The following is a 23,253-nucleotide window of genomic DNA, read 5'->3' as shown; positions in this document are numbered from 1 at the left end:
TGTGCAGCTCAGCATGTTTTCAATACACTTACCTGTAACAGCTGTGGAACAGAAAGTGATTTGCGGTGTATTGTCAATTTTGAGATGTTTTTAAGTTTAAATTATTTTATCTTTAGAGTCATTGATATTGAGAGCATGCGGACGTTCTGTGAAACCTTTTCATAATAATAACCAGGAGGAGACAATAATGTTATGAGTCAGAGTATGGGCAACTGTATCTCATGCAGCTGTCGCTGTCATATGTTATGAGGTTGTCTTCTTTGGTGGGTAGTCAAGGCAACAGTGTTCTTCTGCTGCAAAAACATCTTGAATGAAAGAATAAAAGCTCCTCACTTCTCTCCTCCACTTTCCTTTTTCATAACATCATGTGCTCAGTTTGCTTTGGCTCATGACGTTCTGCCCTGATACACCCTGAAGGGTTTGGTCTCAGTGTTGTGTGATGCTGAGGCTCAGCAGATTTTGAAACTGAATAGGAGACGAATAGTCATTTAGACACTCCTGGTTAAGGTGTGTGCCTGGACGAATGCTCACCCAACTTAATATCAGGTTTTCTCTGATGACAAGATCCTGTTGTCAGTGTTTCCCAATTATTAAAATAGTCTCTGAAAATGAGACTTACATAAAGCCTGCATTAAATGTGTAGTATATAATTTCTGCTGCTAGGGATCTCTCCATCACAACAATAACAAATGATGTAACATGATGTAGCGTGGGATCATGAGAGTTGTTGTCTTCATTGTTAAACAACCACCATTGCCGACAAAAATGAATAGTTGTACTCCATCATGTGTGAGCAATGCAAACAGTAGTAAACAGAGTGGCTAGCTAGCTAGTTCACCGACTTCTTTCCTCACGCCTGACTTATGGTCTGATGTATGAAATGAAAGTCACCATTAACTTAATTAAAACAAAAGAAGATCAGATCAGACCTTGTTGATCCCACATTGGGGAAATTAAGTCATTACAGCAAAAACAGTGGCACAGAAGGGTCAAGATAGAAAGTCTAGAAAGAGAGAAAGGGTATAGAATAAAAATCAGCAGTGTTTATGCACATTATGTCCGGATTATAAAAATACTAAATGACATTAAAATACTACTGCCCATAAAAATACTGTTGCCAATATTCTTATGAGAAAAACTATCAGTGTCAAATGTTGTATTGCACTTGAGAATACTGTTTCAAAGAAGGAACATTGAATTTCACAATTCCATGTATATGCACAATATGTACAGTTTGAACATTGTTCAACATTTGGAATCATACAAGTACACAACTTGTTGTTTTCTAGCCCTTCTCATACATATTACGCCTTTAAGATTTACAGTTTGTTCGGTGAAATTCTGCTCATGCAGTCGGTCCTTCAGAATTTGTTTATTGAGCTTTAAAACCACATGATATTACTTTTTATATTGCAAACCAAAACATAGCATGGAGTCACATTGCCCTTTTCCATTGGTACAGAATTCTTTTTCATTAATTGTAATGAAATGAATAAGAAACCACAACATGCCATTACATACCAAGGGATGGGCTGAATGCCGGGATGCACTTGATGTAGCAGAGGTCAGAGGGGGGAAGTGATAAATACCCTCTCCCACTAACTTGTGTTTTCTGCTTTGTAGCTGACCAAGCCACTTGTGGTTTTCCACAACTTATGTTGACTCTTCACAACCTGTTTTTACTTTTGTTTTCAGTGTGCCCTTTTAATCATTAGAGTCATCTTTACTTTAGTGCTGAGTCAATTTACTTTAGCGATAACACTTATCATTCACTTGGCAAGCTACAAAAGCATTCCTTGGTTAGCATGTTGTTTTTTAACACATTTCAATGATCTAAAATCAGGACCTTAAAGTCTTTGGAAACATACTTTTTGCAGATATCGAAACATCTGGAGACCTCAAACGTGGTAGAAAACGGAATTGTTCACACATTAATGATGTCACCCTTGGGCTGTGTAACTGATGAATATTTGCCGTTAACTTCATAGGGCCTGTGCGTCAGGTGTCCTCAAACAAAATGTGTTTTAGCATTGATGAAAAGCAGTATGAATCCCATGACCTCATGAGGTTCAGTTTGTCACACGATACGCTCACATAGAATAAAGTGACCTCCTATCAGATCTGTGGCCTCACGGGTTTCTTTGAAAAGCATCTCACAGAGCAGCCGATCTGCAGTGATGAATGTGCAGTACTCTTTTCAGTACTCACCATATGTCAGTGATTTTTTTCATACACAGCTTTGCTCAGTTTGGTTTTGTTCACCACATTGTGTTTTAGCGCCCTCTTTATCCCAGCATGTGATTGGGCTAAGAGGAAGCCATGGGAGCCTTTTGAAGAAAAGGTGGGATATTAGAGGAGAGGATGGCGATCGGAGCCGACTCGGGAGGGGGAGGGGAGATGCGAACGCAGCCACAGCAGCAGAGACAGTGAAAGTCATGCACGAGCACTATTCACGTGTAGGACAGCGTGAGGCAGCATCACATACAGTCGCCCAACTGAGGAGGATGATGGGATTTCAGTCATATTGGGGGAGGCTGTGAAGTGGTATTCATGCAGTTGGGCTAAAACTTAATAAAAGCAAATCTCTTATTTTCACATCCATCGTTGTGCTGTTATTGTCTTGCAGTTTGTGCTTACACTGCAAAAAATGTCTAGCCTTTTTAGCTTATTTTTCGAATAAGAACATTTTTGTACGTTTACAATGCAAGGTGATGTTTTTGCAGCATGGAACCCTTCAGACAAACAACTTATTGATGCTCACAGGGAGTTGTTCCTAGAGGGCTTTGCTTCGATCGACTTCTGGCATCCAGACCACACAAATCCATTAATGTTAGTAATATTACCAGAGATAAAAGGACATATCTAAGTGGAACAACACAGTGCTGAATTAGTTTGGTGAAATGCAGTTCAGTCAAATCCTAAAATGTGTCCCAGTTTTACAGCTCAGTCAGCTGGAGGGTTATAGAGATTGTGTGTGTAACAATAGGGTCACTAGTGGGGAAATGAGGACTGTAGTCACAAAATATAGTAACTCAAAATTACATGTCATCAAGTCAAAAGTTCTAGTTGAAAGATTCATACCTGCACCAGACACAAATATGGTAGCATAATGCCTTATTCCCTATTATTTTATTATGTTTATTTCCTATGCAGCCCTGGTAACTGAGATCATACTCATTCGACTATGAAAATCAGATTGTGCTCACAGCAGCCACATCATCATTATTCATCCCTGAAACAAGGGCTAAACAGTAGTTAATGGTGTGTTTGTTTTAAAGTTAGGGTTCTCCTGGCTTGCGCCTCTTACCTACTCTTTGGTTCATTGTCTCACTTGGGTGAAATGGCTGGACTTTCCCACATTCAACAGAGTGAATGTGTTTTAGTTTTTGTGCCCTGACCGACACTGCTCTCTTTCCAGACTGTATTGTTTGGTTTCCTCCCACAGTCTTGAGGGCTGAATTCAGAGGCAAACTGGAGAGCTTTGCAGTCCAGGCACGGGTAGCTTGGTGGTGAGCATGATGCTCATTTTGTATTATTCATGAATAAAAAGTTGGCGGGGGTTGGCAGTATATTATTTTTGAAACCTTAATTAATCAGTTTGGAGAGCTGACCCCTCGATTTTGGTTACTGGAATTTTCTGCTCTCATGCTGCAGTTTGAATACTGTGCAGATAATCGAGATCAGTGGCATGTTCACATACACAAATAGGTGCACACACAGTTTCACGCGCCATTTCCGTCGGCCACTGAGAAATCGTTGGATCAAAAATGTTAGTCATCTGACACTAGCTTGAGGCGTCAGTCAGTGCTTATGCTTTTATTTAAAGATTGGTTTTGAACAAAAAGATGTGAGAGTCTAGCAGGTCTGTGTGCCAGAGTTGTGTTGGTGATGTCATGATGCTTATATAAAGCCAGAAAGCATTTAAAGCGAGACTTCAGTCTCTGAGTGGAGGCAAGTTGAGGAAATTCAGGTCACTGCTCTGTAAAATGGGTGCCTGTTGTGAGCACTGAATGTAAGGGACTCTGTATTTCCCTTGTCTGTGCAGCCTGGTCCACACTGTTGTCCCCACTCAACTGCTCTGCTCGGATCACAAGATGACCTGTACCTTGTTTAAGCGTAATTTAAGATTTCAAACTATGGTTTTAATGAACAGATGAACATTATAATGTCATGCAAATCCAGTGGTTTATAGTTTTTTCATTTTAGAATTTGCAGTTTAGCCAGGATGACTGAGATTTGGAAACCTTTCTAGGACAAGGCACTCATTTTAAAGTAATAGATTATTAGAGTTGGAGCCAGCATGTGGCAGAGAAGTTTTATTTCTGTTCTTATTGTTGGCTGATATTTTATGGCATCAATTCAATATTACTATTACCCGTAATGTTGATACCAACCAAATTTGAGCTGACAAGAAAATTAGTCCCACATTGTGAAACCAGATTTTTAGATATTTCTTTTCAGTTTCAGTTTCTTATGAAGTGGACCCACTTACCCAAACTTCATGTGACATTGATGACACATGCAAGTTTGCATTGTCAATACATTAAGTTCTATTTTTAAACTGGAAAATACCAGACTTGTCTAAAGCTGTGGATTTATCACTTTAGCTTTCCATGACAGGATGTGTTTGGAAAGAACTCTGACCTTTTGAGGCAGCACCTGCAAAGAGGAGAATATCCTCCTTGGACCCAATCCATGAGAAGCATTGCCTGTTTGAGCTGTGAAAACAGCTGAAAACCCTGACTAAGGATCCAGTGTCACTTTGTTAATGTTAACATTGATGTGTAAACAACAAATATGTTAATTAGATGAGATGTGTCCAGATTTTGATCAGATACTGTTGGCACGTAACTTAGTTATTTACTATTATTTCAGCTCAGATTTAGTGCTAGTTCTGTGTGCCTTGCTGGTTTAACCCCCCATGTCATCACCTGAGAGGCTGTCTGATATCCCTCTCTCTTTGTTGTAGTTCTGTGTTTGTTTAGCTTCTGAATGGAGTCCTGCTGGCTTAGCATGTTTTCTCTGTCTGGTGGCTTCTAGAAGCCTCTCTTTAGTCTCTGTTATCCTGGACTCACTGAGTCTGCGTGAGCTGCTGATATCAAAAGACACTCACAGCCCCAGCTAGCTATCTGTGTCTGTGGGCTGGGAGCAATGTATGGTTTGGCTGTGAATTTGGCGGAAAGGTTGGGCGGCTGAAATCTGTCCATTCCTTCCTGTCACTGACAGTCTGTCGGCATGTGGAGCACTAGCTGCCATCTGCTGCTGTATAAATAGACAGTAGTCAGGGCTGGAACAGCTGGCACATAGGCCAGGACAGCGCCCTTTCGGACTACTTTCAAGCTAGACTGGCAACCCCACCTAAAGCCATTTTAATGGATTGGGTTTTTTATCTTACTTTTTGGTTTAGAGTTGGTAAAAGTAAACAATATTTATCAGAAAAATACTCGGTACTCAAAACAAACCTCTGATTTTCTGGTTATGAGACAAAGCTCATTTGTGTGTTTGCTAGTGATGGGCGTAAAGATAGTATTCGATATTCACTGGGAACCTATTTTACCGTCTTTAGGAGTGGTATCTTTAGGCTAATTTAGCCTGGCCCGTAGCTCATAACCTACCTTAGCTGTCTGGACCGATCTGCTAATGGAGAGTGGTCATGAGATGTTGTGGTGGAATTTGTAAAGAGGAACTTTTATTTCCTCTATATCAACAAACACATGGCCGTCTCACACTACTAGGCTGCAACCTAAGCTTATCTGTACACTTATAACTCACTACCTGCAGCATGTACTTTACGGTGGCTGAGATAACATGCAGTTACTCATGAGAGAAATCTGTCCACAGCACCCAATAAACTACGTCACACCCTCACAGGTTACAAGGGGAAGTATATTTTTAAAGACAGGATGATAATTGCATAATTGATTCTTTCTTTTTTTTTAAGAATTTACTGATATTTGAAGATTTTAAAATCATGACCCATTCCTAGTTAACAAGAAACCCTGTTTTCTTAATTTGGGTCAGGATTGAGAGAAATCCTATTACCAAATTTAAAAAAAACTGATTATCTGGCCAAACCAGAATAACCTGGTTTCTGGGGTGCATATAAACATAGTTACTGAATTCATAAATATCTTGTAAGGCATTTCTTTTTTTTACAATATTAGTAAAATTAACATGTATTTTCAGTGCTGTCCAATTGCTTTTATGTGCAGTTCACGTTGAGCTGACTTCAGCCACTGTGCAACAACAACATTGAAGGCTTCTTTTTTCTAAACGTGGCCATCACTTTTTCTAAAAAGGAGAAGGGAATACAGGCAGTGTGAAAAGGGTCATTGTGATAGAGGGGAGTGGGCACATAAAGCCTTGTCATAACAGATTACCTAATGTGTTTTGCAGGCTCTGTTGTCAATTGCAATACCCTGCATTCAGAGCATTGTTCTGGTGTCTTCCTGTGCTTTTTTTCCCCTCTCCTCTCTCCCAGTAGGAAGAGAAAAATGACGTGATCAGCCTTCTGAGTGGAAACAGAGTATTCCTTTGTAGGAACTCAGTAACATCCTTAACAGTTAAACTAATTCCTCTGATGTGGAGCCTCGTCTAATGAAATGACAATGCATAGTCTTATCATTAATAGAAAGTTTGTTGTAGTTTGTTTGTCTGAGTCAGTGACTGTGATGTGGATTCTGGTGTGAGGGGTCATTTCTCCTGGCGAGACAAACTCATCTGCTTGCCCGGAAAGTTCCAGGGTTTTTTTGGCAGGAGTACTCAACAGAGGAGTATTGAATTGCTGTTTGGATATTTTTTAATTACAGCCCACAAGGCATCTCCCTGACCAGATGGGAAAGTGCACTGTATCCGAAGGGGTAATCAAGATACCACAAGTTACTGTAGTTTCTGTTGTGGAGATGTTTGTATGTCCTGTGTTGCAGCTGCGACAAGCTCAGCTGTTTGTCAAATGTGCACAGCAGTGCTAAGACACTACTTTTAGCCCTCAGCGTTGAGCTGCATCTAGTGACAACTCTGTCACCTGTGCTGCAGCCCTGACAACCAAGCCATCACACACTCTCTTCCAAAGACACCGGATACAACATGCAGAGCATTTCTGTGGCCACATCGCAGTGTGCCCCAGTACTCAGTCATTATGCTCTCTATTTAAGACTGAACAACCATATTAGCAATACTGTGCTGCTCAAACCATCGCTCATGTCAACAGCTGCTTTGCTTCACCCCTCATGCACAAACTGTGACACAGGTGTGCATTTGTAATATTGCATGGAGATACACAGCATTAGAGCTGTGATGGTATTGATTTCTCTCTGGGTGTGGTCATGGGAGAGGGCCAAAGGTTAGGTGGCTAGCCAATATTTGAATCCTGTATATACAGTATACACTGTATATATTTCTCATTTAGCACCACTCAGATAGATGACCTGCGACATGACCTCCCATGAATAACTGATCAGTACCTGTGATGCTTTCCATGCAATAGGAACCACATATTAAAATGTGCCATTTGCCTTGGTGACCTGTTGGAGGTTTTAATAGGTTGTTAAACTGAAAAAAATAATGCATTGCAAATTGCAAACAGATGAAAATAATCATGAGCGATAGCCTTGGCGCGCCTCCTCAGAGAGGGGATTGGAGAGTTGCAGGGCAGGTGTGGAGGGAGAGACATAGTATGGTAGAGGTACTGCATGAGGTGATAAGGAATTTGCATCAAAATTCGAGTCATCACTTCATTAGGTCTTAACATGCAGCCATGATACACATTTTCAGATTAAGACTGACTTGCATTTTACAACAATCATTTCATTTGGTGTATGTATGTTTTTAAATAGTATGTAGTGAGTGTTCACAGTTAGGTCTGTTGTCTGATTCTGCTGGTGGAACCAACATTTCTATTTTGTGGACAAGGACAGTTTGTAATCCTGTGAGTAAATTAAATGTTGTGCATAAAATTGTGAAATAATATTCCTCAGAAGTGAACTGTTACATCACACTGCTGCCTATATGCACACAGACCCCGGGGATGCTATTAAAATTCCTCAGTCTTGCTGAAAGAAGCACACATGGTAATTACAGTTCTGCTCAGATATTATTTCTCTGAATGCCTGAGGTCCCGTAGCAGCTCATTCATTTGTTTTCCTTTTAGAATTCACATACACATTTATTTAATGACCTTATCCCCTTCCTGTGATCTCAGACAGGCATCGATAGCTCAAGCTAACAGCAGGCAGGTCCTCTGAGGGTTACTGGAAGAGAGGCAGATATGTTTATTCATTTTAGACCCTGCTTGCCTGCTAGTCTCAGGTGAATGAGGCTAGCTTTTAGTCCCCATCTGGTGCTCGGAGACCTCCTAACAACCCAATTACTGAGGGGTCTCTTTGCTTTATTTGCTGGATTATAGGCCCCACGTTGAACACTGGAGCACAAAATGTCTGCCGGCTACAACCAGCTGAGTGATGTTCTTTAGATAGCAGGATGTGGTTAGTTAACTGGTATCCACCCCGCCTTGAATTGGAGAGCTCCCGTGGAGTGCCAGCATCCTATCAGTCCCGGATCCTATGGAACAGGAACTGAAAATGCAGAGCTGTGGCATTTTTGGAACAACATCTGAATTGGCCTCATATGCCACCCTGTAGCTCGTGTCTGTCCGTTGCACATGAGGCTCTGACTGAATTCCTCTGTCTTGGGAGAATCGTGGCTCCTGCATAGCTTCCCACACAGACTTTCATGTCATCCGTTTATGTAATGTAAATTTAGTATTGTTTGATGGCAGTCATCTATGTTGCTCTTACACTGATAATGTTATACTTCTGGCCTTATACCTGTGGACCTTTAGTCACCTGCTATGCTGCCAATCAATATGTACCTTCTGTGTAACCAAGAATAGTGCTTTAGAGCTCAAAAGGTTTGTTAAATGATTAAATATTTGTTTTTTTGCTTCATTGCAATGCTCCTGTTAATAAATGTTCAATTTATAAAGTCTTCTGTTGAGTAAAGGTTGTTTCTGCTATTGCTTATGGAGTCTGGCGTGGTAAGTAGCTTAATGTCTTAGTTACAAATCCTGAAGATTTTCTCACCATGCTTTCTGTATGTCTCAGGATTTTTTAAGGCTTACAATCCTGAAATCATTGTTTGATAAATGACTGCAATTGACCATAAACCTGCTTTTTCAGCAATTCTGTATAATTTCTATAGAGTATATATAGCAGTAACAGGGAATGTTTGAGGCGGCGAGAGAAAACAGAACTCAATGTGCCGCATCCTCCCCTTCTGTGCCAAGTTGAGGTTGTTATGGCAACCAGAATCTGGTCCTATACCTGTTGCCATGGTTGAGGAAGACGGAGTGATGACGTTTGTTAAGCAGCGGACGCTTCTGCCATTTTAAGCGCAGGATGTGACTCTGGTGGGAATATTTACTATAAATGGAAAGCAGAGGAATTCCTCATTGACATGTTGGTGTGTGACTGTCTCTATACATCTGTACATCAGTGCTTGCATGGGGTCTGGTTGTAAGTGTGATGCACAGGTACAAGTGTAAAAATGAGCTGCGTGACCATATATATGGTGAGATAAAGTAGGTGAGTCATGCTAGTAGATATGGGGCACTCCTGTCTGATTTACTTAACCTCTGATGGCAGGGATAAATCTCACCTCATCTGCCTCACTCTTCAGTATTTAGATACAAGAGATGTCTATGATGATGCAGCTGTTGGATATACATTGAGAAGCAATTGGCTGTTACTTTCAACACAAAGTACAAAAGTAGAAATTAGACTGCACACACATGTCACCATCGTCAGCTTTTATGGAGTCTTACATGAGAGACCCACTCCTATGACGCACTGACAGGACCAAATGGGTGATGCAGCTATCTGTTCTGAGAGCAACGGAGTGGGCAACTGAATGAGACGTTCATGCCACATCATGAGCATGATTCACCTTTAAGATTTTAGCAGTCTCCCACTAGCTGCTACCATGCTGTGCTGTGCTTAGATACATTTTACACCACGACAGCCTCCCTTGTCTCTGATGTGAGCCCATGACCAAATAGGTGACAGACTCAGGAGATTAGAAAGCTCACATCATTTCTTGTCTCGCTAGAACACAGCTGTGATTCCCAGTGAGGCTAGTTTGTCACCATCAGTCTGCTGGCCTGTCATGGACATCCCACTGTCTGAATGCCCCACACATGGCACTGTCTCGTCACCTTTCTGTTTTTACTTTTGAGTTGCCTCGTTAACACTGAATTTGGCTGACACTGAATGACTCTGAATTAGGCTGCCCCTTCATTAATAGCCACTGTAGATTGTTCCAGGAAAGGGGAACAGGGGCACGGGTAACCTAAATCCCCCTTCGTTTCTTCATACCCTGGCTCCAGTTTCCCTTTGGAGGCAGGTCAAAGGTGAAATTTAGCTTTATTTAGCCACCTGTCTTGCTGTATCCTCTTCCAGTGCCCAATATGGAAGCTGCTGCTCCGCCTGTGCACCTTAACCTGTTTGAAGTTTGTAGGGGACAAAAACAAATGTATTGTTTTTATTTCTGCTAGGCTGTAACTTCCTCAGATTCGGTGCAATGGCAACTGCTATGGTCATCACATATTTAGCATGAAGCAGTTAGTGTTCTGGTTTCTGAGGACACGCTGTGCTTTTCTGTCAGCATGTGACCTGTGGAGGGCGATATGCAATCCCTGTGTCTCCACATCCTCTGCATTATTGATAAGTGTGCTGAAATCCTCTGAACACATAAGGCTCTCTGCCTGGGACATCTTGATGCAAAAGCCTCTCAAGCACACTCATGTCGAGGAGCCAGACCTGGCTTTAATTTGCCCATTAGTACAGAATTTGCATGAAACAAGGCTAATTACTGCTTTGTGGCTCACGCTGGAGATTTGCTTGAACAGAGTGAAAATGCATTAAATATACAGATTGTATTATACTTGGTAAGATGCACAGTTTTTCCTTTTGTCCTGCATTTGGTTTCTGTTGTTATTCTGTTTGGATCGTTGCTAGGCTAAGCACACCCGTTACTTTCAGTCTCTCAAACCCTTTTTTCATTAGCCTCTTTGTCACTTCCTCCTCTTCACCTCCCCCCTCAGTTCTGATTGTGGATGTATATGTTTGTCTGTCTAGTCTGAGCCAACTCTCTGCATTGTCCCTGACACAACAAAGCTTTCGTCAAAAAAAGTGGAGTTTGTCTAAGAGAATAAGTTAAGGAACAATTGGGTTGCAAATAAGTACAAATGTCCTACAGTAAAGTTTAAGTCTCCTCTTCTCTCTCAGTCACATATCCAGTGCAGAGTGCGGAAAGCTTGAATACTAGTCCCAGGGGTACCAGCAGGCATGGTTGAGAGGGATGACATGCCAGGCATGGCTGCAGATTCTTGTTCATTAAGAAATGTCTCTGTGACCATAGGGAAAGGCTGGGTAGTCTGGAAATATTGTGTCATCATGCCTTTTGCAAATACAACAGATGAAAGCAGTGTAGTGGGAGTAAGCTACATTTGTTATTATTTAAACTCTGTATTGTTTGTCTTTTTTCACTGTTAATAATACATATGATGAATTAAGACTTTAATTAAAGATAGTGTGTTTGGAAAACAACTTAACAAAACAGTTGCGATTCTCAAAAAAGCCGATGGACCATGATCAGTCACTGGTTCATGTGACTTTCAGTTCCAAAAATATCGCTGTTAGTGCTCTGATTGAGGAACTGGATCTTTTGAGACTCACTATTTGCCAGCCAGGATCAAAATAAATAGTATATTAATAGGGTTCATTTCAAGAGTTTTTTAAAGAGGACCAGAAGAAATGCACAGTAATCAGGAATGGAAGTTTGGTTAGATGTTACTGATGTTAAAGTAACAATGACCACATGACTAATTTTGTTCTCCTCTCACAGCTATTACCAACCCCAAAGCCCCAAAGGAACCAGCAAAGACCTTCAGTTTTGACTACTCCTACTGGTCACACACTACGGTGGGTTTGAATATTTTCTCTGCTCCACAGTCCAATGAAATGACCTATAAGAAGGGACATTTTACATATATGTGTTTTAAGTGATATCTCTGTTTTTCCCACAGCCGGAAGACCCCAGCTTTGCGTCACAGAACCTTGTGTACAATGATATTGGCAAGGAAATGCTGGCTCATGCTTTTGAGGGCTACAACGTCTGCATCTTTGCTTATGGCCAGACAGGAGCTGGCAAATCCTATACCATGATGGGCAAGCAGGAGGAGGGCCAGGAAGGAATCATTCCTATGGTTTGTTCTTCAAATACACATTTCTGATTTTGCTGAATTGCGTAGCAGATATTAACACAGACTTTGCCCACTACTTTCAAATCTGTCTTGTCAGATATTTCTTACGATGCTGTAATTAAGTGCCAAGTCTCATCTGCTGATGCTCTCTAAATCTTACAGTCAGATATTTTATTGCTAAATGATTTGCTGTACTGCATGTAGAAAATCATTGTTAGTCTTTTGTTTACGGTTGGTCAGAACTCCCTCCTCTTCATCCTCCCTTTCACCCCACATGCTGTTAATTTTCACTAAACCTCTTCTTTCCTTGCCTCTCAGCTCTGTGAAGATCTATTTGAGAAAATCAATGAGGACAGTAACAAAGAGGAGCTCTCCTACTCAGTAGAGGTGAGTCTCAGACTGCTTTGACATCTGTAGTCCCTGTTCTCAGCCCCTGCCTCCGACTCTTGTGTTGGCTCATCTTCAGTGAGCCATTCCTAGTCTTGTCCTATTCCTAACAGCATATCTAGTAATAATCAGACTTCAGTCACACTTTGGCTGAACCTTCAAAGATGCTGGTGTTCTTCAGGACATTTCTTGTAATTGGAAATTGTGAAACAAACAACTATCCATCATCAACATTAAAAAATATATGTTATAAGGATGCAAAATCCACTGTAATATATCTACATTGTTTAGACTTGTATTATAATAGTTTGCACTCAGCTTCATTTTATTGCTTTATGATGTTGCTCTGGGGTGCCTGAACTGATAATATGTTACTTTTACAACTGTTTCCAGGTCAGTTACATGGAGATATACTGTGAGAGGGTGCGAGATCTACTCAACCCTAAGAACAAAGGGAACCTACGAGTGCGAGAACACCCGCTAATGGGCCCTTACGTGGAGGACCTCTCCAAGCTCGCTGTCACCTCCTACACAGACATTGCTGACCTAATGGATGCAGGCAACAAGGCCAGGTGAGCCATGCCCTGGGATCATGCTGAGATTATGAGATTGACATGGGTGTTGTAGTGATGGTGACAGTTGTGATGATGTGATAACCCACGCCCTCAGAAGAATGAGATAATTTAGGCAAACAATTACAGGCAAGCTAACACTAACTTGGAATAAGGAAATGTTCTTATGACATAAATCTGCACAGTTTGAGCATCAGTGTTGATCAAGGAACAACACCTGAATCCTTGTAAATAAAACAGCAAATCCAACTTGACCTGTAACTTGCAGGTAGCAAGAATGTCTGAGTGCTTGTTATGCGTGTGTGTGTTGGTTTTATTTTGTGTATATGTGTGTCACAAGAGCTCCTGTGGGGAGGAGTGAACCCTGCCTTAATCTTCCCATGCTGACTCAGAGGGCTTATTTGTAGAACATGGCGTGAACAGCCCATATCTCTCCTGTGGCCGTCTCTCTGAGCGAGCTTTGTGTATTTGTGATTGGTATCCTCACAGTATTATCCACCTCCGCTGCACAAAGTAATCCCTGACACTCTAATAGGCATAAAACCCAGTGATTATACCTCCAGTTACAGCCAAGACCATTAATTTAGCATTAATAATACTGAATAATTTAATAATAAGAAAAATGATTAGTGCTCAGACGGATGTGTTCTGGCCATATTGTTGTATTTCTTACCTATGCCTGTCTGTGCCAACCTGCAGAACTGTGGCTGCCACCAACATGAATGAGACCAGCAGCAGGTCCCATGCTGTTTTCACCATCGTCTTCACACAGAGGAAACACGACAGCGAAACAGATCTCTCCACAGAAAAGGTCAGAGGAGACATGAAGGACAGCATCCTTCAGATTCATAAATTAGATCATTAAGCATTCACACTCGTATAGCTTAGAACTGACTGTGCTCTCATGCTGTTAGTTCATGTCTTCATCCTGGTTTTTACTTACTTCTCTTGTTCACTTCATTAATTTTGCTTAAGATGTCTCCCAAGGTCCTCTTAGTTGGTGATGATCAGAGAAGGAAAAAGATAGAGAGCCATTTTAGATTTGACTTTTGGCATTTCCTCTGACTGAAGAGACAAAGACCACTGTGTTATTGTAAGCACAATGCCTATTGTGTTTTGCCACTCTATCAGATTTTACTGCCCAGCTGCGTCTTACTTGACAGTAATGTCCAAATGTCAAGAATGGTTCACACTTACTCATTTTTCAAGTATTTTAAATGTTTTTGAAAACATCATGAACTCTGTATTCAGGAGTCAATGCTGTCGTTCTTTCAGTAATATTCTCATCGTCTCTCAGTTTGTTATCATCCAAATGTAAATTATTCAGAAGCTCGCTGCATCTATAATGTATCTACTCCCTCCTCAGGTCAGTAAAATTAGTCTGGTAGACTTGGCAGGAAGTGAACGAGCAGATTCCACTGGAGCTAAAGGTACCAGGCTAAAGGTAAGACCCCCATTATCCCAAACACCCAGAATCAGCAGACTGTTGACTCGTATTACTGTGATGGCTCTTGAATAATATTTTCTTTAATGTTTTGTAACAGGAGGGAGCAAACATCAACAAATCTCTCACTACGTTAGGAAAGGTTATCTCTGCCTTAGCTGAAGTGGTGAGTGTTTTATGTCTGTTTCTTTTTTATTCTTCTTTATTGTCTCTCCTTTTCAGCCTTTTCTCTTATCCTCTACAACTTGACCCTGTCTTCTGAAGGAATTCATGTTTGTACCCTGGCATGCTTTAATGTCTGCCCTTCTGTTTTTTTCTGCTCTTGTCCTTGTAATGCCTGCTTACACAGGATAACTGTACCAGCAAGGTAAACCCTTTGACAGCTCAACCACTAACCTCTGATTCTCCCCATGCGGCAGATTTGACAACTATTTGCCATGTGCAGTGTTGAAGTTGCTTCTCAGTCTTGTGTCACCACCATTTTTATCACCTGAGTGCTGGTCTTTAAGGCACCAGGCACCATTTAAGCCCACAGTCCTTGCACCAGTGCAAAAGTTAATCAAATCAGGCCTCTGCTCATTTTACCTGACCTCTTGTCCATTACATATGGGGTGTTTGTCACAGTACATCATAATATTGTTCAGTCTTTACTGCCATCCCTAATTTTCAGCTAAAATCAGAAAGTCTTACATCAGTTGTCAGTTTCTTTTCTGCTTACTAAATGGATGTTTGTTTACTGCAGAGCAAGAAGAAGAAGAAGACTGACTTCATCCCCTACAGAGACTCTGTTCTGACATGGTTGCTGAGGGAGAACCTTGGTATGAACTTTAATATCACCTGATAAATATCCTTTACTGATGGAATATGGTGGATTTTAAACTCTGTAGCAAAATCGCTGTTCCTTACAGCAGGAAAAATGGAACCATCTATATCCTGTGAAACAAAGTGAGGGCACAGATATGACTGGAGCAAGTGTACATTACTCTGCCAATTTAAGAAGAACACTGTCAGCAGACTGTATTTCAACCTAACTAGACAAGCAGATCCATCTCTTTAGTTCAGACATGTCTGGAGGACAAGTTTACAGTGTATCTTCGATTTTAGCTGACACATCTGACACATCACATTGAAGTCTTATATTATTTGAATTAGTGTTCAGTACTCATTTTTGCTTTAGAAGTGTTTTGTTCCATGCTTTTTTATGAGCATTTTTAAGGAACCCACATTGCCACGTAATTGACCTCTTGACCAATCTTTTGTTATCAGGTGGAAACTCAAGAACAGCCATGGTCGCTGCCCTGAGTCCTGCAGATATCAACTATGATGAAACTCTCAGCACGCTCCGGTACGGTTTCCATCCAGGACATAGATTATAATTAACCAAATAATTCCAGCTGTTTTCTTGCATTTGATCTTTAATTATGAATAAAGTTTATTACCATTATGCCTTTTAGCTACGCTGACCGTGCTAAGAACATCAAATGCAATGCTGTTATCAATGAGGATCCCAACAATAAGCTGGTGCGTGACCTGAAGGATGAAGTGGCTCGACTGAAGGAACTGCTCCGTGCCCAGGGCCTGGGAGACATCCTGGACAGTGAGTTTTATGCTATCACAGTAGACCATATCTGCAGCCATGCAGCATTTACCTTCTTTCTCAGGCAATCACAAGCTGGCAACATCTTCTTTCTACCTCACTGTCTCATTACTTTCAACCATCCTACTATGTTTCACCTCAGTGCTTGTACCCGTGCCTAGTACAAAACTAAAAAGACTTGAACAGCTTTTAGAAACCTATTTGCTCAGATATTGGTTTATTATGCCTCCTTAAGGAGTATAATGTGTACGATATGTACAGCAGAACACTAAATTTCCAGGATATTAACGATGCATTCTGTACAATCATTAAATTAAAATATGTACGGTCCCATGTGGCTGATTGTGACTGACAACACAAATGGTAGTTTGAAGCCACATTAAACTATCACACTTCATTTGCTGTACACAAGAGTAATGGCTCATAGTCTAGTCAATTAGAGACATAATACACCCATTAATAACTTCTAAAATCTGAACTGATTAATAACCTGCCTACTTGCTAATGCCTGCTTAGCTCATGCTAATGACATGGCACTTAACAAGTCATTCCATGGCATTTCTTCTCATCCTCATTATCACTCTCAACCAGCTCACTAAGAAATGTCTGTAACCTTTTCTTCCCATTCTACTGGTGCTGACCACTGACCCTTCTCATCTCTTCCTGCTTCCCCTCAGTTGATCCTATGGGGGATGATTGCCCAGGAAGTGGAATCAAATGTGTGTATATGTGTGGTAGTCGTCAGTTATCTTATCACTAATTGCCCCATTAATAATAGCTAACATTGCTTATGCCCCATTACCTTTTATATTAAATCTGCTACCAGCTTTGCATGTAGATGCTAAAAAAAGCTAACGCTTAATGGAAGGAGACTCAGAAATGCAAGGCTTCTATAGGTTTGCTGATCTGGTGAGGGTTAGCATGCCATTAGGTTAGCATGCTTTGCGCTTGTGTGTTGTTATCTTTCAGAGTGATGGGGGTGAGGCAGTTATGTGCAGGCTCAAATCCACCCATATCACAAGTTACTTCTGGATTATCCCTTTTTACAATATTACTCTTAGAGTAGCTAGCTCTTAGCTTGTCTGTCTTCCCCACCCCCTGCGCACCCACATCATTTTCTTGCCATGTCAGTCTTTGACTCACTTTCTCAAGCTTCTTGTCTTGACAGTGGTCTTTCTGCTTTTTATTTTATTTCCTTTAACTAACCATCCGCTGCAGGTGACATTGCCCAAAGCTTTAGAATGGCACTTCTCAGTTCTCAAACTGAGGCTCAGAGCTACAGAAGGAAAGGTGCATGATTTTAAATTGCTAAGTATTGGCTACTTATAGTAGTGACTACTTACTAGAAGTGTATGTATACAGAGTTAACTAACTTGATGTGTTGCAGTTGTTTGTATTCAATAGTTAGTGTGCCCTTTTCTAAAAAAACCCTAATACCTCTTTCCTTCTCCCCTTTTGCACTAATAATCAGTGTAAATGTTGCTTTACCCAATGTATAGTCTAAAAGCGAACATTTTTCTGCTGTTATGTCACCCCCAGCTAGTAATGCTGGGTCTTATTTTTCTATGTTGGCAGTGTCAGTTGCACACATTATAATCTCCAAAATGTCTGCACCTCCCAAATTATTTAAGCTCTACTTTTATTGTCCCTTTTTTTTTTTTTTTTTTGGTTTTTTGTTTTTTTTTAGACGCCACAGTCTTTGTTACCTCAGTGGTCCTTGAACCCATTATATTGACATGAACTGCCTGACCATTAGTGAGGCTGCTGTGGCTTTGTGTGTGAGTGCGTATGTGTGCGCGCGTGTGTGAGAGAGCACGTGCGCGCATTGAATCAAACTACTTGACTGCAGGCTGAACTTTAGCAGCATGTGTCAATGACTCTCATCTGTCCTCCCTCTGGGCCTTCTTGCAGTCTCCATTTCCCTCCCATCCTGTAGTTGATTCGCTGATAGCAGTTTTCACACAGTGTTCTCAATCACATTAATAGTTCAAGACAAAAGCAACAAAGTGATACCACCCTATTCCCCAGAATGGTACAAAGTAGAAATTAAGTGCTCAGAGTTAATTGCCCTGCACTGTAATTCCGACCCACATAAAAACAACCTTCGTGAAACTCTAATAGAGTACAAGCTCAAATTTAATACAATTCTTTCTGGGAGTTGAAGAGCTGATACAAGCATTAAACTACCTGGAGTGAAAACTGCTGCTATCTGTAGCTGACCATTATGCTGGGTGTTTGTCTTAACCCTTTGACTTACAACACTTGTCTTACATTGGTCTTCCCTCCCCTTTGTCCTTTCTCTTTCCCCATCTCTGTCTCTCCTCTTTTTCTTCCTATTTGGCATTTGGTTCCTTCATTTTATGTGGTTTATTCCCCCTATCCTGTCCCGGGCCTATCCCTCCTCTCTCTGTGTTGTGCTCTTTTTCCTCTCTCCCTTTTTCTCTCCTGCTGTTGGCTCAGACCTCAAAGACATTCAGAACAATAAGCATAGATACTTGATAGCCTCAGAGAACCAACGCCCTGGCCATTTCTCCACAGCCCCTATTGGTTCCCTGACAGCCTCTCCATCCTCTGGCTCACTGTGCAGCCAGGTGGGCCTTCAGTCGGTCACCAGCATCCAGGAGCGCATCATGTCCACCCCTGGAGGAGAGGAGGCTATCGAAAGACTCAAGGTAAAGTTGGCCTGTGTAGACTCCTAACTCTCCCTACTTGTGTCTCTGACCTGAGTCCATTTTTTGCTCACTAGAGAAGAAAAACTAGAGCTCTTACTTTTTTCTTTTTGCCATTCAAACATGCCTTAAGTAGAGCTAAACACTTTAAAAATTTATTTAAATAAATTGATGTAATAATTTCTAAAATGTAGAACATGTTTTTACCTCACAAAATATTTACTTTCAATCCATATTTGTTGGTGTTTAGCCTTTCAGAAAAACACTTTCATTGCAGTCAGAAAACTGTTTACTGTCCTGCTTGCCGCACACAAAGGGAGGCAGGCACTAAATGGGGCAGTCTAACAGCAGTAAGCTTAAGGATGCAATTATTATTTCATCATTATTTTATACCTTTTATTGGATTAGCCTGCTGCTTACGTGTATTTATGTTGACAAAACTGGTGAGCAATAGTCATTAAAGGATGTTGATTTAATTAAAAAAAGGCTAACTCATTTAATCCCATGATTCACTTAATTCAAATTGAGGATTTTGCTCAAGGATTTTTTTTAAGGTGTTAACGTCATAAAATATGACAGCAGGCATTCAGAGCTTTATGAGAAAACCTCATTAGAAGCTTTGAATGTGAAAAATGTCGTGGTACAGCCCTGGCAACCATAGAAGGTGCATCTATCAAAAAACACTGAAATTTCTGTCAATTGTTTGGTCAACCTTGGTAAGAAAAAAACATACCCATTTACAATCACAGCTGAACATTGCACACATTATAATATTCAGTTCAGTAAATTAAGAGTTCATTTCATATCCAGAGAGCTGTTGGTTAATCTTAGCCTCTAATCAAGACGTTCAGCCCATCAGACCTCATGTGGCCTCTGAGTTTTTTGTCTGTCACGATCACAGTAGACCTTTCACTCGGTTGGGAGGGAGCACATAGGATGGCAACAACCAGCCATGAAGAGCTGCAGTTTCCATGGCAACCGTGGTGCCCAGTCTGTCTGTCATCCCGTGACGTCAAGCACCAACGCAGATACAGAGGAAATTGGACCAAAATAGATTCTGACTTATTGGCTTTTAGCTTTAATAGTGAGGCACATAATATTCATGTTCTTTGTTCCTTAAAGATGTTGCAGTAAAGGGTGCCTTTACCTTTATTCTTCACTTCATTATAATGTTAGATTAAGATGATGATATAGTGCATTATTAAACCTTTACAGTCACAAATGTCACAGAATATAGCAATATCCAGAAGAATGGATATCTAAGCACCTCACTAGCTTCAGAAGATGAAGCCGTGGTTGTATGCAGTAACAGTTACTGGAGCTTTAAGCAACATAATCAGAGGGAAAACTCACCATAATAAACAGCCGTATGTTACCATGCCCCTCTGTCTTAAGTTTTTGTGCCAGACTTTTTAAGAGTGGTTGTGTTTTCCTCACACTTTGCTTCTGGTGTTCAGGAATCAGAAAAGATCATTGCCGAGCTCAATGAAACTTGGGAAGAAAAACTGCGAAAGACGGAGGCAATCCGCATGGAGAGGTCAGTATTGGCAGACAATGTCTGCTCTTTTCCATCTCTGTCTCTCAAGGGGGGAGATGTGCCTCCTATGTGTGCCCCCACCCCTCTGTCAGTTTGTCTGTGTCCTGTCAGTGTGAGACAACCCCCCCATAGCTCCCCATATCTCTGTCTTTTCACTCCTCCATGCCGTCTGTCTCACTTTCTTCACCTATCTGTCTCATTTCCCCTGCACTCATTACGTCTGTTTCCCTTCCCTTCTCCATCGTCACACTCTGCTGCACAAACACCCCTCTCACACAGTTTCTCCCCCTTTACCCACTCATCTGTGGCTGCAGACGTCAACTGTGTTACTGTCTGTCCAGTGAGTCTCACTGGTGCCAATCTCTGCCTGTTGCCATACTGCAAATCACTTGTTGAAATGTTGCACACCATCACTTCTCATCCTCTGTCTCTTATCAACACGAAAACTGCTAAAAAATAAATATGCAGAGTTAAAATGTATGTTTCTCTTTGCAAGAGACTGTATGCAACATGCTTTGTGAGGGCCCTTTACAAATATTCTTACCCTTCACTGCAGGGAGGCCTTGCTTGCAGAGATGGGTGTGGCAATCCGTGAAGATGGAGGCACTTTGGGGGTCTTCTCTCCTAAAAAGGTATAACAGACATGCGACACAAGCACAGACGTTGATGGCTCTGGGCTGTGTCAATTTTCCCATGGGTGGTGATGCACATCCTTCCACAATCACTTCCTCACTTCTGTCTCCCATGTTATCCTTTTCCATGAGAGCCCCCCTCTGCCATCACTGCTCTTTCTCCTTGGTTCACTTTATCATTTTATCTGTCTTTCCACTCTTTGTTATGTGCTTCTTTCACACACTCAGCTTAGCCATGAAATGCCATTTGATGAGCACTTTGATGGTTTTCCCACCAAGAAGGTTGGTTTAATTGAAGTAGCAGACTTTCCGTCACTATATGTAGTCCCATAGCTAAGTTTAGTACTGTCTTTAGTAGTGATTCAACATCATAAATGTGCTTATTTCCAAGCTTATGGCACCCATTGCACAAATCTGCATTTCATGTACTTCTCGTTAAACATTTACTGCATAGAACATACAGTATCTTTAATTTTTTCCCTCCATGTCTGACTGATGGTCTAATATACGTGATCATGCTTAAAATGATGGTGCCATATTAAGAATTCACGTGATTCTGAATTTAAGCTTCTTGGAAGTTAAAGTTGTGTTTGAAGATAATGCTTGGCTCAGAGTAGATTATTCAAACCTTTCCTTTAGCTGCTTAGAGCTATTCGCGCTGCCATGAGGCTTATTAAATTATGTGCATTGGTATGTTCCTGTTCCAGTAGAGGAAGTGCTATGTGGCAGCAACATGAAGACCAGTAGATGATGTGCTAGTCTGATTGTGACGAAAGAGAACGAGTTTTGTTATCTTTTAGTCTGACTGTTCAGCACCAGCTGTCACTAGATCAGCGGTGGTTTCAGATTCCTCTCTTTGAAATTAATCCTTCTGTAGACATGTTTTGACCTCCCTCTTCTGCTGTGTGTATTTTTAATTTCATTTCATACATTAATACACATCCATTTGTCTTCCATTCATTTTTTTTCTCTCTTTCCACTCACTGCCGCTCCATGGGTTAGCATTTCGTTGAGAAGCCTTGTGATCTTTATACAGACTTTAATGGGGTGTTTTCCCCAAAAAAGGTTGGTGGTTTGGCGGAGTAGCGGCTAGCATTGTTTGTATTGGTATTGTGATGTATCAGACTGTAGATTTGCCAGCACTGTGTCAATGTGACCATTTCCATCCACATTCATGCTCTGTTTATCACGTATTACTGACAGGTCACCAACAGTGTTTGATATGAAACTATGGCCAGTTTAGCACTTCTATTATTGATATACTTCAGCACTCTGAGGATTGATGAAAGTAGTGAAACCTTAGAAATGTTTTTTGTGGTAAACTACCTCTTATGTTTGATCTGTAGACTCCCCACCTGGTTAACCTGAATGAGGACCCTCTCATGTCAGAGTGTCTGCTCTACTACATCAAAGACGGAATTACAAGGTAACCAAAACCTGAATGATGACATTGACATGCTGCAGGAGGATGTGCAAAAGTTTGGAGTTTCTCCCAGGCAGGGTCTCTGAAAACTACTCTGCATTTGATTTTTCCTCCTTTGATGTTAAGCAAGAGGAAATTTCAGAGTCAGAAGAACCTCAAAATCTGCCACTGATCACAAAAAGCCTCACTGTCTAAAGTTACCTTTCTCCCCTCTTTGTCCTTCTGGCCCCGTCAGTCATCTATTCTTGTTGAGTATTTTCTTACAATTGCACTCCAGAGCGGAAATAATAGATGACGGAATCACAGATGAGAGAAACTGTAGTGCTTTGGAAGTGCTGCCGTCAAAAAATAATGGTCCAAAGGTTCGGTTTGACTTCTTGTCGAAATGGTTGCCAGTACAATGAGAGCGCAGTGTTCACTCTCTCAAAATGGCCTCTGTGATTGTTTCAGGGTGGGTCAGGCTGATGCTGAAAGACGACAGGACATTGTCTTAAGTGGAGCTCATATCAAGGAAGAGCACTGCATCTTCCGCAGTGAGAGGAATGCCAATGGAGATGGTGAGGCACCATATTATGAATTTGCTGGCTTGTCATTCTTTTTGCGTATGCCAGGATGTGTTCTATCTAAACTGAAGACAGATACCCCCCTAAATATCTGCAAAAACAACTGTAGGCACTTGGTCAATGGGGGAAATTAGTGTATAAATATAGATCCAGAATTCATCTTCTGTTAA

The 23,253-nt window shown here is 41.1% G+C and overlaps 1 protein-coding gene across 17 annotated transcripts in view; it reads left to right on the top strand.

Moving 5' to 3' along the window:
* The window catches only part of kif1b (kinesin family member 1B), a 54,817-nt gene that overhangs the window by 5,518 nt on the left and 26,046 nt on the right, over positions 1-23,253 (top strand). For 3 of the 17 annotated variants that reach the window (XM_070968364.1, XM_070968363.1, XM_070968362.1), the window contains exons 3-22: positions 11,902-11,978; positions 12,083-12,262; positions 12,578-12,646; positions 13,040-13,218; positions 13,918-14,029; positions 14,585-14,662; positions 14,763-14,828; positions 15,012-15,029; positions 15,405-15,480; positions 15,929-16,007; positions 16,117-16,259; positions 16,937-16,978; positions 17,478-17,549; positions 18,720-18,931; positions 20,386-20,465; positions 21,022-21,097; positions 21,326-21,379; positions 22,100-22,162; positions 22,444-22,523; positions 22,971-23,077. In XM_070968364.1, coding sequence (XP_070824465.1) covers positions 11,902-11,978; positions 12,083-12,262; positions 12,578-12,646; positions 13,040-13,218; positions 13,918-14,029; positions 14,585-14,662; positions 14,763-14,828; positions 15,012-15,029; positions 15,405-15,480; positions 15,929-16,007; positions 16,117-16,259; positions 16,937-16,978; positions 17,478-17,549; positions 18,720-18,931; positions 20,386-20,465; positions 21,022-21,097; positions 21,326-21,379; positions 22,100-22,162; positions 22,444-22,523; positions 22,971-23,077 — 1,863 coding nt within the window. The remainder of the gene's footprint in view (positions 1-11,901; positions 11,979-12,082; positions 12,263-12,577; positions 12,647-13,039; positions 13,219-13,917; positions 14,030-14,584; positions 14,663-14,762; positions 14,829-15,011; positions 15,030-15,404; positions 15,481-15,928; positions 16,008-16,116; positions 16,260-16,936; positions 16,979-17,477; positions 17,550-18,719; positions 18,932-20,385; positions 20,466-21,021; positions 21,098-21,325; positions 21,380-22,099; positions 22,163-22,443; positions 22,524-22,970; positions 23,078-23,253) is intronic. The other 14 variants (XM_070968379.1, XM_070968377.1, XM_070968365.1 and 11 more) reach the window with 8 other exon arrangements.

The sequence above is a fragment of the Chaetodon trifascialis genome, chromosome 8 (genome assembly GCF_039877785.1).
Source record: "Chaetodon trifascialis isolate fChaTrf1 chromosome 8, fChaTrf1.hap1, whole genome shotgun sequence".
Taxonomy (NCBI): Eukaryota; Metazoa; Chordata; class Actinopteri; order Chaetodontiformes; family Chaetodontidae; genus Chaetodon; species Chaetodon trifascialis.
The sequence above is the reverse complement of the archived record's forward strand: the minus strand, read 5'-3'. Positions and strand labels throughout refer to the sequence as shown.